This window comes from Natator depressus, chromosome 11 (genome assembly GCF_965152275.1).
Source record: "Natator depressus isolate rNatDep1 chromosome 11, rNatDep2.hap1, whole genome shotgun sequence".
Classification (NCBI taxonomy): domain Eukaryota; kingdom Metazoa; phylum Chordata; order Testudines; family Cheloniidae; genus Natator; species Natator depressus.
Window position 1 is genome coordinate 56,620,993 of NC_134244.1, and position 17,886 is coordinate 56,638,878.

The 17,886-nt window shown below is 43.4% G+C and overlaps 1 protein-coding gene across 1 annotated transcript in view; it reads right to left on the minus strand.

The window, feature by feature from the left end:
• BOLL (boule RNA binding protein) overlaps positions 1 to 8,977 on the minus strand; it is a 77,633-nt gene extending 68,656 nt beyond the window's left edge. The window contains exon 1 of the mRNA XM_074967304.1: positions 8,960 to 8,977. Coding sequence (XP_074823405.1) covers positions 8,960 to 8,977 — 18 coding nt within the window. The remainder of the gene's footprint in view (positions 1 to 8,959) is intronic.
• Between the last annotated feature and the right edge of the window lie 8,909 nt (positions 8,978 to 17,886).

Consider the following 17,886-nt stretch of genomic DNA (forward strand, 5'->3'; position numbering starts at 1 on the left):
GTTTTTCCTGCCCTTATCATTAACAGCTGATTTATTTTTGCCACAGCCTTGTCCTGGTCAGCTCGTATATATGCTAGTGGTCACACTCCAACTGTGTATTTCAAAGAGGAAATTTTAAGCCTGTGCTGAAACTGTAGAACAGACAAGTGTGACAGTTCTTGAGGCAGTTGATTGATTACTTTTCTGTCACTAATCAATGGCCTTGAGCCATTCCATTGATATGATGTGCATCCCTACAAACTAGCATTTAAAGTGATGATTCCATTGTGGGAGCCCACAGGCATCTCTTTAACTAATTTTCAGCTTTCAGCCAACAGCTTAAAGTATGACAGACATGGCAGCATTAACAATTTTTGGAGGTCCTTAAGAGTTCAACTTCCACTGAGAGGGAGAGATATCTGAAGACAACAGAGAGAGATCTGTAAGTGTACTTTGCACTGTCTATCCTGAGTATGTCTAGTTTAGTGCTGAACTGGGTTCTCACATATAGAGGTTCTGCATAAGAATTAGCACACATTTCTTTCTGTTGAAGAATCAGCTATGTTGCTCCAGAAACAAACAACTATGGAGATGGCTACCCTGGCCAACATTTCAGCTTGACCCAGTCTAGCCAGTCATTCAGGTATGGCTAAATGAAAAGACACTCTTTTCTCATTCTCTTTACTCTGGTAAAAGTTTGAGATGCATCATCCAAATCAAACTGCAATGTTTGACATAAAAACTGTTCCATGGCTACAAAGCACTGGAACCATAGATGTAAACATAAAACCAGGTTATGGAGATAAGCTTCAATTGATCCAACAAGTAGAACAATTCATCTGAGTAGATTCCTAAGAGACCTCATTCAAAAATTTGTTAGTCTCTAAGGTGCCGCAAGTGCTCCTCATTCAAACACTCTTTCCCCTAAGGGATGTATTTATTTATTTGAACCTAATTCTGGATTGGTGCTAACAGACTGAATAAAACTGTTGGGATATTTTAAATCAATTTCTGCTGTACAGCTATGGGGCCTAAAAACCAGTGGAGTGACATTTTATGACCCATAAATGGAAGAAACAAAGCAGTCTTCTTCCTATTAAGTTAAGGGTTGTGTGGATCAGCATCCCCCAAAACTCCTTAAATGAGGAGGTGGCGGCACCCAGGTCTCCAGCTCCCCTGCCCTGGAAGCAAAAGAAGCAACTGTTATCGGAGCCTCTTCTCTCTTCTCAGACAATATGATCTGGCTTCTTTAAATCTGTAGCCGGAGAGTGAAGACCAAAAGTGCCACTTAAGTGGTATATCCTGAGGAAGGCCAAGGTTCTTTCTATCTAGGAAGACTGTAGAATTCACTGAAGCTTTACTGCTAGAAAGGGCTTCCCCATGAAAGAAAGCGCTGAGAGGCTTGTCTCTGACATCTGGCTGGCTGATCATTAATTTCTGGTTACTATTGAGGTGGTAACAGATTTAGAAAGTCTCAAGGAGATGTCCTATCAGAAGCATTCCCATCATGTTCATTTGTATTTTTGATATTAGGGTATGCCAACAAAATAATTGAGCCTGGTGAGAGCTCAAGAGAATGGGATCTATTGTACTGAGTCCACTGGTTTTTCCTCTTCCAACTTTAAAGTTGGCCTATTTGGGTAATAAAGAAGGACATAACGTAATTTGTCTTTCCCTTGGCTCTAAGGATTAGATATGGATCTCTCCTTTCCCTAGAGGATCATAGTTCCCGAAGATTCTCCACTGTAGCTAGAATACTGGATCCTGAATAATGACCTTGGAACAGAACTTGTCCTTTCAGAATATCAAAAGCAGAAGGAGACATTTAGTCCTCAGAGGAGGAGACTCATTTCTCTCTCTCTAACCTGGCCCTCTATTTTGAATGTCCTAAATTATGTCTTCATTAAATGCAAGAAATCTGATGCAGTTTGGACTGAAATTTCACAGTCCGCTTTTCACTGTGCAGCCTGGCTGCTGTAACCCTGAGATGGAAGAGGGAGATGCTTCCTAGTGGGATAAGATAGGGTGCAGCCCATAGAAGGGTTAGGATCTTCATTGCTCCTTGTTGCCAAGGTCTTTTATTTTCTCTGTGGGTTGCACCTTTAAATTTCTGTCCTTCACCATGGAAACAAAACACAACAGACATCTTGTTCTCAAATTTGCTTTTATTCTTGTTCAGCTTGTATCACCCAGACAGTAAGCCTTTCACTGAAGAAGTTTGTTCTTTCTGGCTGTTTTTTTAATCTAAATTAAAATAAAGGTATTTTAGATTGAACTAAACATATTTTGCTGTGTGTACAAAAACACAGGAAGTGGAAAGGAGGTGGCAGCAGCTGCCTACTCAGGTTTTTAAAGGCAGATGCAGAGTTGCTGCATGAGCAACTCAAACTGAGGAAAGCACAGTTGGTTCACGTTCTGCAGACCGAGGGGGTGAAAAGACTGGGGGGTTGGAGACCATATAGAAGCCCAAGGGACCTCAAGGGAAGAAGACCCAGATTTGTAAAGGTATTTAGGTGCCTAACTCTGACCGATTTCCAGGAGAGTTAGGTGTCCAAATACCTTTAAAAAATTTGGCCCAAAATACCTAGAAAAAGTAGGGAAAAATTCACTAGCTGTCCCTGATACAGGCAGTATAAATCCTCTTGGGAATGTATCTGCCCCATTCAATACCTAGGTCTCTTCACAACTGAGAGGGCCTTAGAAAGCTGGGGCTCCAATCTTTCCCTACTCTTGCAACTGAGGGGGCGTCTCAGGAAAAGGATGTTCTCACACTTTTACTTCTACTGCACTGTGACTTTTTACCTAGAAGTAATAAAAAAATTGTTACACTTTTCTTTCACCTGACTTTTCTTAAGCTAGTAGGAGAAACGTATGCATATTTAAACATTAGCAAATGGCTGTACAAACTCCGCAATCTCAATACTTGGAAGCTTCCTGATCCGGGACAGGTCGTGCAGGGTAGGGGAGGGGTGAAGATCTGCATGGCAGAAATCAAACTTCTCCTAGACACTGTCATCATTTAGATTACTCTTTATTTAGACTGTCTGCTTCATTTTTAATTGTTTATCTCTCATTTATTCACTACATAGTATCTTGTTCTTTTGTGCAATTTAATACTTTATGATCTCTGCTTTTAAGCATTTCTGGATATGTCCCAAACCCTTTTACCTTCCTGTGTGTCCTATCAAAGATAATCTTCAAGTGAGACAGTGGCAGCAAATGACAAGAAGTAAAATAATATCAATTTTATCTTTAGCTTCTCAGAAACTGAACATGCAGTGCGTCAATTTTATGTCCGTTAGGTGTCCTAATGAATGACGCTAAAACTATTCTACAGCCTTGATTATTCTCAGTCAATACCATGCCTAAAAATAACTGCCATTCAACTGTATGTGAGTTAATTAACTTCAGTGTGAGGGAGTATCTGAAAGCTATTAATTCAAATGTTGATAGGATTATGGGGGGTTGTTCTTTATTTAAATCACTCATCTCTGTATGTCAAGTTAAAAGACAGTATCATAGTCTTAATGATATTTACCACATTTGTCAAAAACACCTATTCACCATACTAGAAATAAAATCAACAAACGCTAGCAAATGTAGGCAGTTCATCTTTCTAGTTTCCTTTTACGGGTTCAGTTAGTCTATAACGTGACATCCAAAATCAAGACACAGGACAGAGTAGTTCACGTGGATGCAAACTAAGATTCACTATTAACCCTGTATCACCTTCAACCAAACATCAATTTATTTCCTAGGAGAAATATCTTATTTGCAACGTTTATCGATATTAGGTTTTCACAGAGCATGCTTCCTAGATGCACAGGAAGCGTTAGCATAGCATGTTGTGCTCTGAGCAACAGAGCCACAACACGGTCCTTCCTGAGTCCGTTGAAAAACATATATTTTGGAGAAAAGGGAAGAGCCAAATAATGGACAGACAGTTTTATGACTGATCTGGGTCGGGCCAAGGGAAAAAATTAGTGGGTTGTAATGGATTCCCACAATTATCACAGACATTGAAGACAATAAATCAACTCTTTGACTGCCCCACATTTTTCTTTATAAAGCTGACGGATTAATTCTTGTTTCAAAAATATAAATTATAATTATTTTAACCATTTGGACATCAGTTCTTTACCGCGAAGCTTTGACCTGCATTATTCACTGTGAAGTGGAACATAAGCAGTACGAAGTCTATCATGAAGATACAAGAGTCTATATTATCTGATTATAGGCATTGTATCTGCAATGGCCGACATTCAAGAGTTGCTCTGACAATATATGAAGTTCTTTCAGAGTTTATTGTTTATTATTTGTATAATGGTGGTACCTAAATGCACCAATAAGGACTGAACACCCATTGTGCTAAGTGCGGTACAACCAGAGTAAAAAACACCCCCTTCCCCAAGCAGCTTACAGTCTAATGAAGACAAGACAGAATAAGTGGGAATAGCAATCAGAAGAAATGGGGAAGGAAGGACTCAAAGAATCGAAGTCCTTTAAGTAAAATAGACTGATTGGGGTGCTGTTATCCTTAAACAAACAACAGTTTGTCCTGTTTACAGGAGCAATGTAAAATGAGGAGCAGATAAATGCCATCTTCACTGGCAGAATTTCATCTGATTTCACATACTGAGTCCTCGTGAAGCTGTGAGAATATCCCATGCTCCTCACGGCTGTTGAAGGCCAGCAGGGAGGTCCTGGGTCTACTACTGACTGAAATTGTTACTGTTTTTTCCTGGAACGGCAAATGCTGACCACTGAAACAAATAGTCATTAAGTTCTTGGTTAAGAAGCCATTACTTTACTGAACTCACCAATTACCACTATACTTCCTTCAAACTTTCTTGGTTCTGGATGGCTATGGAGGAGTTCATGTCAATACAGCTTTGGATTCATCTGGATTCCTCTGACTTCCTGTGACACTATCAATCTGTTTTTTTACCTGAGTATGGTAGAAAGACATCTGTTTCTACCTTTAATTGATGCTCTTCTGACAATGCATAAAGTTCTGGTGGACCAGGATTACCTTTGATATAGATAACCTCAAGGTGCAGGTGCCATGCCTTTGTAGTCAGGCAAAGGGTAAAAATTGTTCTTTAACTGATCCAACCTTTCCTTTAAGAGGCTGCAAAAAGTAGTACTGGATAACTAGTCATCCAAACCACAGAGACTTCCACAACTGCCTAATACATAGCAGCGATGGACTTGTGTCTTTGCTGCTGATATTTATGGTAAGTATGAGTAAAGGTGGGCAAATGCGTGTTGTGCTGGGAAAGCTGTGTTCATCTGTGCATGGATTGTTTTGTGCTGGGAGATTTGTGCTGATTTGAATGTGGGCTGTGTTCATCTGGGAGATATGTGTTGATTTTTGAAAGTGGTGAATTGGGGGGGTATGCTGCAGTGAGTGGCTGTGTGTGTTTGGGGTTATTGTGTATGGTTGTACTGTTGGCTGTGCTGATCTTGTGTGTGTTTTGTGTGGTGCTAGGAGACTTATATGGATTTGTGTGTGTGGTGAATTAGGGGAGTATGCTACAGTGAGGAGCCATGTGTGTTTGGCATTATTGTGATTGCTGATTGTGTTGCTGTCTGTGTGGTTGTGCCAATTTGCATCGGGGGGTTGTTCTGGGAGAGTTGTGATGATTTGTTTGACAGTTGAGCAAATAGGTATGGCAGTTGGGCCAAGTAATTTACCACCTGTACCGGGGTAGTCAGTAGGCAGACTGCAAACCAAATCCGGACAGCCAGACCCTTTTGAACAGACCCTGAAATCCTTTTATTTAATTATTGTTAATTATTATTTTATTTTTCTTATTATATTCTCTGGACCTTGACTATACCTCGACCAAGAAATTTGGACCTTGACAAAAAATAATTGACTACCCCTTATTTGTACAGTCTCCCCCATATGACCAATGAAACTGCTGTATGTAAATTAGCTATACAATAAGGGTGGTTGGTTGATTGAGTTATCTCTGATATCACAATGGTCTTAGCATGGTATAGAACAGATATATACCTTACTCTACACTGCACAGATATAATTCATAAAGTCAAAATGCCTGAGAACTTAAGAACTAGATTGTAACAGACCACACAACCCAGTGATGATTCAAGCTGCTGATATTTTGAACAAAAAGAGCTCTCAACCATGCTTATAGCTGCTTCCATAACTTCATGCTGACTCTACAAACATTTTAGCCTTCAGAATGACATATAGAGAATCTTATTATATAAATTAGACATCTCAAGGAGACTGTAAGGCATTTGGGGCAGCAGTGCTATCAGTACACCAGTGACACCCAGTTCTAGCTCTGGTTCTGTTGAAATGGAGTTTCCAAATGTCTCGCTGAGACCCTGAAGAGAGTAAGTTGAAAGATCCAACATGGAGAAAGAGTGAATTGACAGCGAGGGAAAGCAATTTGAGGAACTGAGGAGGTATGTAACTGGTCTATGTATTGGTAAAGGTCCTCTCCTGCCACATTGGTTTACAATCTTTACATACTTCTGGACCACATTGTGCTTGGATTCCCAGGAAGCAGCAGTGGCTCTGTGATGGCGTGTACTCCCCACAATGGCTCTGCAAGAGCTGAATTAGGCCAGGGTGGCCCAATTAGACTGCAAATGGGGGAGATTTAAGCTGGAGGAAGCTAATTAGAAGGAAGTTCAAATGTGAGGGACTGGGGAGGACTTCTATAAAGCTAGGCGGCTGGCTATAGTGAAGGGAAGCATCAGGGAGGAAGCCTGCAGTCCCCTACCCTGGAGTAGGGGAGACACAAGATGGTAGGAAGATGTTCAGTGGGGAGTAATAACGGGTGCAGCTGCAGCCCTAGCCCTTAACTGTTCACTACAGGGCCCTAGACTGGAACCCAGAGTAGAGGGTGTTCTTAAGGGCACTTCTATAAAAGCTGCCGGAGTCAAGGATAGAGAGACATAGGGCAGCAAATGTGAGGACTGCCTGACACTGCTTGTGGAAAGAGACTTTGAAAGACAACCCGCTTCCCCCAAAGGGGTACCTGGTGAGTGACCTGGCTGGAGGGCTAAGTCATGAAGAGGAAGTAGCAACACCTGAAGCGAGAGAGAGAGACGGAGTGCCATCACAGGGATGGATGTCAGCCTCACAGAGCTAATCGCCAGGAGATGATGCTGTCCAGCAGTGAGTAGAACACCCGTCACAGGTTCATACAATTTTTGTTTCCATTTGTGACCAGCTATTTGATTGTATTCTTTCCTGGATGAGGCAAACCTTGCAACACTAATCCATGCTTGTCATTACTAGGCTGAACTAATACAGTACTGTCCATTTGGGGCAGTATACTCCTAGTAGTTAAGAGGCACAGAATGTGGCAGTCTATTAACTTACTGGGGTAAGTCCACATGAGCATATGAAATCAGTGCTATGTGAACTGTAGTGGGTTCAAATCTGTCTGTAGGTACAGTCCAACACACTGGTTATAAATCTCTATATGGCTGAGAACTGGTATATCACAAACTATGCCATGAGACTAAGCAAGCTTCATCAGCTATTGAAAATGATTCCTCATATGAATAAAAAATTCCTCAAGATCAATGGATTGAATTGAAGACATTATGTTCTTTGTTTGAGACCTGAAACCAAACTTGTCTTATATTGTGGAATATAAAATATCTTAGCATTTAAATTTGTAAGTTTTATAATATGCTTTTTGGGGAGTAATCTGTTGATTAGAATCATCTGCTAATCATAATTTATTTTTAAATGTATAAAATATACCTGTCACATTTGTCCCTAGGTTAATGAATGATATTAAACACTAATCCGTACATTGATTCATACCAACACAAAGTCAGCTCATAAACAGTTAATAGCTTCAGGCAAAAGATGAAAATATAGACTGAGTACTGCTTGCTGAAGATCAACAGATTTTGGCTCTGTTGGACCAGCTGGGAAAGCAAATGCAATACCAAGTGCCTGCACTGAAAATAATCTGCCTATACCTTCCATACACTTAAATCTAGGGTGTTAACAAGAGTACCCCACGTGATATCAACTGTCATGATGGCACTAAGGGAAAGAGACAGTCTTTCGGGTAGCCAGGAACCAAACCCTATATAAGATTGCATCCATGTTCAAATATTCAAAACACTTAATTTCAGGACTTGGTAGACTTGGATTTGAAGTTTCCAATATTTACTACATGGGTTCCAAGTCCTGGTCTATTGCATCTCGATGATTTGGAATCTACCAGAGTAGTCTGAGTTTGGTCAGACTCTTAAATTCTGAAGGCCTACTTGTATCCCAGAGGAAGTAGCATTGGAACATTTATGGCTATGCAGATAAGCTTGCAGACTTCCCTGCCCCGACCTAGGTGCTGAGGTATGATATTAAAGGATCCCAATATCACAAAGGGCCACCCTAACATCTGGGATGGGCTCCTCCCTAACTGACTTATCAGTCAGGTATTGCCGGGGGGGGGGAGGAATAAAAGCCTCCTGCTAAAAGGGAAGCGAAGAGAGAGAAGCACGTGCTGGGGGAGGGGCGAACGGCTCGCTCAAGCGGTGAGCGCTGGAAAGAGCTCGTGCCGGGGAGGGGCGAACGGCTCGCTGGAGCCGTGGGCGCAGCTGGCCCTCCCTGCCGGTTTTGGCGGGAAAGCCATGCTCGGGCTAGGGAGCAGTTGCCTCGCTCTCCGTCCCCTTACACAGGCTGGGCAGGCCCTGGCTATTTAATGGGGGAGGGGAGGACACACCCTTTCACCCCGAGTCTCTGAGCCCCTTCGCCACAGAGCCCCGCGCCCCCGCACAGCCAACGCTCACTGCCGCACATCACACCCACAAGGGGAGTCACTCACAGCACCAGTCGCAGGCCCCGAGGCACGTTCCCCCGGGAGCCACCCCACTCCGAACCTCCCTCTGACTGACCCAGCTGGGGGGAGGGCGGCGTCGCCTGTAGCTCCGCTTATCTCCTGAGTGGCCGGGCCCCCGCACCCCCGCTACTCACCGCGTTCTCGGGCTCCATCTCCGGTGTCACGCCGGCCTCAAAGTCCCTGCAGCACGTTTCCCGCACGCAGCTCCCGCCACACGCCGCGGCAGCTCCGAGCCCCGACGCGCTCCTGACTGTATACCCACACAGAGCCGGAGGAGTCACATCGGGACGGGCGGGCCCGGAAAACTGAGTGTGTTGCGGAGGGGGGTCTTCTCCCTGCCTAGCGCACGGGTAGGGGGCAGCACTGAGGTAAAATGGGGGGCGGAGATTGATATTAGGGATTGTCTGGGGCAGCCGGGGAAAAAGAGAATCGGGCGGTCAATTGTCTCTCCCACAGAACAACCTGCCCTCCATTCCCCATGCGCCCCACAGAGCTACCTCACTCCCTTCCCCTTCATGGGCCCCACACAGCTACCTTGCCCCGTTGTTGTGTGGCGCTCACAGGGGAAAGAGCATAAGGCAGCATCTCGCCAGGGCTCCAGCACAGCTACCCTCCCACAGTCCCTCCAATGGACCCCACAGAACTATTCTCCTCCCTATGGGCCCCACACAGATACTACTTTATCCCCTCGTGCCCCCTAACATTTCTCCCCAGGGGTCCCACATATCTATCCTCCCAAGAACTATTCAACATCCAGCTCTTATCAGCACACTGCAACCCCAACAGATATCGCCTCCAAAGCCTCACTGAGTTCCACTCAGTTATCTCTCCATATCCCATCTACCACCTGCTTCAGCCCATTCAGTCATCTTCCATCTCCCCTGCAGCCCATTCAGTTACTGCTCCTCCTTCCATCTTCTGCAAAACACATACTACCTGCTAACCCCCACCCCCATTCTCCCTGCTACTCCCTTCAGCACACTTCTTTATCACTTCCAATCCCCCCTTTCAGTCATCATCCCTGCAATCATCCCTTCCCTGCAGCTTGGGCAGTTTTCACTCCCCATCCCAGTAAAAGAGCTCTTTCATTGAGTTATAAGAGATCAGTGTTTAGGGGCCATGCCTGGAAAGTGGAACTCCCCCCTCTGCCAACCTCCCTTGCACCTGCTGGTGCTGTCACTCACCCCCAGAGCTCAGCCTGCCTCTCTGGGACAGGCACGCACAACTCCTAAGCACTACACAAAAACCCCTTTACAGCTCCTTAGACACCCTAAAGCACTGGGAGTGGGAGGGCTGCTTACTCACCTCCACGGGGTGAGTTACTAGACCCTGGGGCACCACCAGTAGCAGCAGCTGGATAGGGGTTGGTTTCTGACTTCCAGGCCTGGAGCAGCAGGAGAAAGCAGCACAAAGCTGTTGGCTGCTGGCTGCTCCTCCATTCCCTGTGTGCTTCTGAGTTTCTGACACTCGCACACATTCCTTCTCCCCCTCCCCCTTAGTGAGTATCATTTCACCAACAAACCCTCATTACACACACTTGCAAAACACTGATCACAGGCTGGCTGGCACACAAACATACAAGAATAGTATCAGGGAAGGGTGGTGTAAATATTGCAAATTGGAGCTCAGGAGGACTCTGTGAATGAGCTAGATTCCTCATTGAAACACCTCGCAAAAGTCCCCACACAATCCCAAGGTCCCATTATATGTGCACCATATAATGGTGGCCTGATGTGCAGGCCACTATCTTAAAATTAAAAAAATAAATAACCTTGAAATATTTCAGTTAGCCACAGTCACACAAAGTAAACTTCTGTCAACTTGTGTATGTGTATATGTATGTGTGTGTGTGTATGTAATATATATATAAAAAAACCTCCACCATGATTTGTTATTTGGGATTGAATCTTTTAACTCCATTAGCTAATGGTAGTAGCTGGCATAGCCTATATGTGGAACTCAACCAGCCACTGGAGTTACTTGCCCATTCAGTTACTGCTTGCTGAGACTACAAACAATGGTTCCATTTAGTGTCAATTATCACAATATTTTTTGTGGTGTAGGTACCTACATTGGGAGGTGAGCTGAAATGTACTCATTTGACACAAGCCACCAAATAACTTGTCAATGATTATTTGGTCATCATCAACCAGATTCTAGCTAGTGACTTAAAAATTAAAGGACGTATGGCATATAAACAAGCTTTTGATTGATTGATTATATAGTATTTCCACATTTCTTTCAGCTCTGAGGAGGTGCTGCACTACTTCCATTGAGATAACTATAGTGCTCCTTCATTAGCCAGTTGTAGGATGACCATATTTCCCTGTGCTGAATACGGGACACCTGGTAAAATTACTCGTATTCAAGAGAATTCCACAGCAATCAATCAGAACTATGCAGTACAAATGTTAAAGTTAACATCAAGTTGACTGAGCCCCTGTTAAAAAGAAATACTGCATAGTTGGATTCTTTTCATTTACCTTCTTATGTTTAAGGCTTTAGGGCTCACACGGAGAGAGGTGACACACACACACTCCCATACACACCTTTCTCTGTGCCTGGAAGCAGCTTGTCCCTGCCTGCCTGCACAGTGTCAAGAGGCAGCTTGTCCCTGCCTGCCTGCACAGTGTCAAAAGGCAGCTAACACCTCCAGGCTGCTGCTGGTCACCAACATAACCCGACCGCCTCCTGTCCCCTGGCTACGGTGCTGGCAGGAAGGGATTAAGCCCTTAGGATGCATTGTGCACCAGGGCTCAGGGAACCTGACTGCAGGGGCTTCAGCTAACCCTGCCAGAGAGGTGGCTCAGCAAGGGAGGATACCTAGGGGATGGAGCAGCCCCATGCTCCCTGTGGACGGGACCCAGGGTGAGAGGGGGGTGGGGTGAAGAGTGTGCTACACTAAGTCCCTGCCCTGAGAGCTGCTGTGGCGCCTGCAGGGTTGGGGCGTGAACAGGCTGGAAATCGCTTCCCCCCGCCACTCCAGAGCTTAGCTGAGGGGTGGAGAGGCTTCCCTGTGCCAGCACTATATGGGGCTTTGGCACGCGCAGGGCTTGGCTCCTCCTGGCCAGTACCCCAGGCTGGAAGGTCTTGGGCTTCCCCAGGGCACTGGCCCAGCCGGAGGCAGTTGGGGAAGAAAGGAGCCTGCCAGCCAGGCCGTTAGTGAGCTGAGTGCTCTGATCCTGGGCTGGTTCTCTGCACAGCGCTGGGAGCAGGACGCACCTCACTGTGGGGAATATGGAGGACCAGTGGGGCTGGGGGAGTGAAGGGGCAAAGCAGGGAGAGGACAGTGAGATGGGAAGCACGTAAAGGGCCAATGGGTGGGCAGCAGAGGTGACACGTAACCGGCTGCCACCTGGTGCCTGCCCACACTCGCCAGCCATGGCAGCACGCAGCCAGTGCTGTCTGGAAACGGGATGGGGGCTACGCTGATGGATCAGCATGGGGAGCGGCCAGCCCCATGCGCTGCAGTTTTGACCTGCCACCAGCCTTGTACACCCACCAAATTGTCAGCCACTGGACACCCCCTGCTCACTGCTGGTGGGCGGGAGGCTGGCAGCAGGGATCCAGCCAGCAGCAGGACCCGCAAGTACCGATGTGGTAGGAAACAGAAAATACGGGACAGTTTGCCCGTTATTAAGAAGTCGGGACACCTGCAGGAGGGCTTAAATACGGGACTGTCCCTTTAAAAATGGGACGTCTGGTCACCTTAGCCAGTCACCCTAGCCATAGTAGTATTATTGCAGTCGTTAGCATGCTGAACTTGGAAACTCAGCAAATGAGATTTGTAGGATCCTGTGTCTTTAGCACATAATCATGTGAGAGTTAACTCTTAGGGCTTGTCTATACTTACCAGAGGATTGACGCTGTGGCAATCAATGCATTGGCGGTCGATTTAGTGGGTCTAGTGAAAACCCGCTAAATCGACTGCCGATCGCTCTCCTGTCAACTCCTGTACTCAATCTGATTGAGAAGAGTAAGGGGAATCGACGGGAGAGCATCTCCCATCAATGTTGCGTAGTGTGGACCCAGCGATAAGTAGATCATTGATTTGAGTTAAGCTATTCACGTAACTCAAATTGCGTAGCTTAGATCGACTTTTTTCCCTTTCGTGTGGACAAGGCCTTAGTGGTGAAATTTTTAAACTGGCTGAGAAAATAAAACTACATCATAAGAGTAACATTAGCAGAGCTGATAAAAATTCAGAAGGATTAATGGTTATTTTATAGAGACTTGCTGAATTACAATCACTGACCTAATTTTATGAATACCTACCACAAAACACAAACGTTTAACCTAATAACAGCGTGTTGTTTCTACATGCTTTCATCTGATATGGCTTTGAACTCTCCAACTTGGCATATAAAAGGCATATGAAAGACTTGTCTTCCTGTTCTGCCTTACAAAGCATTTAAAGAAATCTGAGATATGAAAGATTGCATGGCATATTTTTAACTGCTGGATTTTTTTTATGCTAGACCTGATACAGCTATTTCAAAACCTAGATCTTTGACATCTTACATTTAACACTAAAAATCATGATTAAAAAATAGGACTTTTGAGAACAGATGGGAAGGTGACCTGTTTTTGATTTTGATAATTTAAAATTTGAAATCCTGAAAAGCCAAGAAACTTATAGTAAATATTAATGAAGTAGGGTTGGTAATATTTTAGTCTCTATTAACTATTAAAACTTATTAACCATTAACATGATTTAAATATTGTAACAGTTACTGTGCTGGCTGCCTGGTGTGTGTTTTCTCCAAAATGAGAAATATACCCTGACTTAGGCAGTCATTCAGAGAGGAAGTCAGTAGTGTCTGTTTTTAATTCCTCTCCATCCATCAGCAGGATAAAATGAGCTCTCTGTGTATTCTTTTCCAGAAATAAAAAGATATGGTTCTTTGTTTTATGGACTTGTGCCTACAAGGCATTTTTCTTTTCCTTCCCAACACCTGGAAGAGCCAGGTGGTAAGCAAAGTTAAAGATAATAGTGAGGAAAATAAGAGAGCTGAGAGATTTGGGAGTGAGTGTACTCCAGGTACAAAAAGCGGGAGCTCGATTTTGTGACTAAGACAGGGTTGGAAATCGGGACTCCTGGCTTTCATTCCCAGTTCTGCTATTGATTTATTGTTTGACCTTGAGAAAGTCACACCCCATGCTTTGATTCAGTTTCCCATCTGTAAAATGCAGATAATAATACTGACCAACCTACCAGGTAGTTGAAAGCATCTTAAGAACCCCACATGGAAATATTATCATTATTGTATTATTATTAGATGGGGGAGATTTCTGATTTCACATATTCATACCTGCAAAAAACTCAGGATGCTACTTAGAGATTGAGTATAGAATAAATGTATGTGGGGAAAATGTTAAATTTATGGAAAATTACAATACTTTCTCCAATTTTTAAGGGACTTTTGCTGTGACTTTCCCTTTATGACAACTTTGCAGGGGTTTTCCTCAATTTGGGGACTTATCCTGTGTTCTTTGCACACCAAGAAAGCCCATAATTATAAACATGCAAGGAATTTGGGACCTAGGCTTTAAAGGCAATAGTTTTACTCTTTAGCAGCATATTTTGATGGTTATCCATATAGTGCCATCTAATGGGGGGGGGGGGGGAAATTGTCCAGGGCCAGTGGAAAACTGAAGATAATTATAAAATTTCGAGGGAGTTCTCCCAATTTATGTAAGCATTTTTAAATTTTTTTAGTAATTCATTATCTTCTTCTCCCCCTCTCTCTTCTTGATGCTGTCTCCACTGCTTCTACCTTTCTCTACTTGTCATATTTCTTTGTCCCTAGTCACTCACATTTGAAGCCTTTCCCCACTCTTTTTTTTTTCTTGTCCCTCTCTTTTTGGCTCCTTTACCCCCCCCATTATGTTTCCTTGTCCCATCTGTGTCCCAGTCTCTCTTCCCCTTATCTGTGCTTGTGCTTGTCCTCTTCTGTTTGTCACCTTGTTCCTTTTCTGCTTCTAGACGTCCTTTCTCTTTTGCCTCCATTCATTTTTGTCCCTCTGTTTTTCAACCTTGAGTCCCTCTTTCCTCACCACCCTCTCTTTTAAAATCTTCTGCCCTGTTCCTCCATTCAGACTGTGATCATCAGTGAGGAGAGGACTCTACTTCAACTATCTTCTGATGGGTCAGTCCATATTAACCAAACATTCTGCTCAGTGTAGGCTAGTTACTCAGTGGTGTCCTCTCCCATCTTGTTCCTACGTAGCAGCTGTGTTTACTCAACAGATGACTGAAAGGAACAGAAGGTTTCTTGATCTTAATGGTCAGTGCTTAAGGGAGGCTGCTGACTTGCTGTTTTTGATGGCAGACTTCTATAATCCAAAGTGCATTTAGCATCCAAACGTTCTGGTTCAGACCACCCCTGGGAACCATGCCAGGATGATAACTAATTTATAATACAAACCTGTCCTGGATTGCCAGAGATTAGATTTAAAAATTCAGAGTTTATAGTACAAGGACACTATTTTAGATTTTTTTTAAATCTTAATTTAAGAATATATAGCCTGGCCTACACTAGATATTTAGGTCGGTTTAACTATGTCAGTCAGGGATGTGAAAAATCCACAACCCTGAGCAGTGTAGTTAAGCCGAGCTAAGTCCCCACATAGACAGCACCAAATCAACACAAGAATTCTTCCGTCGACCTATCTACCACCTCTAAGGGAGGTGGATTACCTATGCCGATAGAAGAATCCCTCCTGTCAGCGTAGGTAGTGTCTACGCTGAAGTGCTACAGCAGTGCATCTGCAGTGGCAGAGCTGTGCCACTCTAGCATTTTAAATGTTGACATACCCTAAGAGTAATGATCACTATGGCACAGACTATCAGAACTAACTCTCTACAAACCCTCATTGGCCTACCTCTAATCCCACTCAAGATCCCAAAGAATGTTCCACTCCAGATGGGAAGATTTTTTTTATCATTCTTGGGGACCAGTAGCCTAAAAAGCTTCTTGGAAACTGCTTTTTCAATAAGGAATTAAACTGTGGAATTAATTGGCACAGGAAGATATTGAAGTAAATTTTTAGTAAGATCAACAAGAGAAAGGGATGAATAAGCATAACAGCATCTGCATCAACACCAGTTAGGACAAAAATTAAAAAGGCCATCAGTCCTATCCCAATTACCTCTAAGCAGAAGACCTATGTACAAAAGCCATGTTAAAAAGGGCAATGCCCTTTCTATACCAGAAACAATAAAACCTGTACATAAAGTATGGACCCCATCCCCAAAATAAGAATCTATTGTTCAAATCTAATGGTCTATTTGTATTAAAAAGAGATGAGGTCAATCTTAAACACAATTGCAGAGTACCAGATCCTCAAATGATGTAAATAAGCATAGTTACATTGACTTCAATGGAACTATATCAGTTTACACCGGTGGTTCTCAACTCTGGTCCACCACTTGTTCAGGGAAAGCCCCTGGCGTGCTGGGCCGGTTTGTTTACCTGCCGCATCTGCAGGTTCGGCCAGTCGCGGCTCCCACTGGCCGTGGTTCACCGCTCCATGCCTATGGGGGCTGCGGGAAGGGCAGCCAGCACATCCCTCGGCCCGCACCGCTTTCTTCAGCCACTTGTTTACACCATCTGAGGATCTGGCCTTAAGTCTCCAGCTAGATTGGTGAAGAGGTGGTTAAAGTTAGGCTCGTCATTTACTTTAATTGTTGTTGAAATCCAAAACTGATTGGTTGAATCTTCCTTTCATTGCACCCTATTATGTTTACTTTATTCTACAAGACCTTTGATATTGAATCTAATTGTGATAAATTAATTTTTAGAGATTCTAATACAGTAATTTGCCATAATATTGTGTTTTATATGGCTCACTGAATAAGAAATTTAATAGCATGACATTGGATAGAGAAGAGTATGAATAGTTTAGAAGTATTATGAAACACAAATGGCCAAGATGAATATTTTCAAGATAGATATATTTAGAAAAATATAAGACTCTATTTTCATTTACACTCACTTTAAGGCCTCTTTATTTTGACAGTGTAACCGTAATTAAATTCACTTTAAGACCACTGCATTCTCCCAAAGGGTGTAAATTAGAATCAGGAGCCCAAGTTTGGAGATTAATGTAATAATCTGTGAAAATAATGATTCTGAGTTCTAATCCCAGTTCAACCCATGTTTTAGTATGGGGTTGTATGGATTTCATTCTACCTCCTGGTGCTTCAGCAACCCTAGCTGGGTAGAAAAGAATCTCACTGTAAACAAGGTGTTCTATATCTGCTCAAACATTCTGTATGTTTGGTAACAATTTTTGAGAGTCGCATTGTTAATTATTTAGTTAATTAGGTATTGGGCCCTAATCTGTAAGGGGCTGACAACTTTCATCTCCCATTGATTTCAATGGGATTTATAGGTGTTTAGCACCTTGCAGGATTTTTTCCAATGTTTGTAAAGTGCTTTGAAGAAGTAAAATGCCGCATAAATGCTAAGAACCAATGCAATTTATTGTGGCCCTGATATTTTTTCTTGTTTAGTGCTTAGTATTTATATTAAAAATAAATTATTCCATTTCTATCCCCTTGAAATTGGAAAAGATTCAGAAGAGGGCGACAAAAATTATTAGGGGTATGGAACAGCTTCCGTATGAGGAGAGATTAATAAGATTGGGACTTTTCAGCTTGGAAAAGAGATGACTAAGGGGGGGAGGGATATGATTAGAGGTTTATAAAATCATGACTGGTGTAGAGAAAGTAAATAAGGAAGTGTTATTTACTCCTTCTCATAACACAAAAACTAGGGGCCACCAAATGAAATTAATAGGCAGCAGGTTTAAAACAAACAAAAGGAAGTATTTCTTAACACAACGCACAGTCAACCTGTGGAACTCTTTGCCAGAGGATGTTGTGAAGGCCAAGACTATAACAGGATTTAAAAAAGAACTAGATAAATTCATGCAGAATAGGTCCATCAATGGCTATTAGCCAGGATGGGCAAGGATGGTGCTCCTAGCCTCCGTTTACCAGAAGCTGGGAATGGGTGACAGGGGATGGATCACTTGATAATTACCTGTTCTGTTC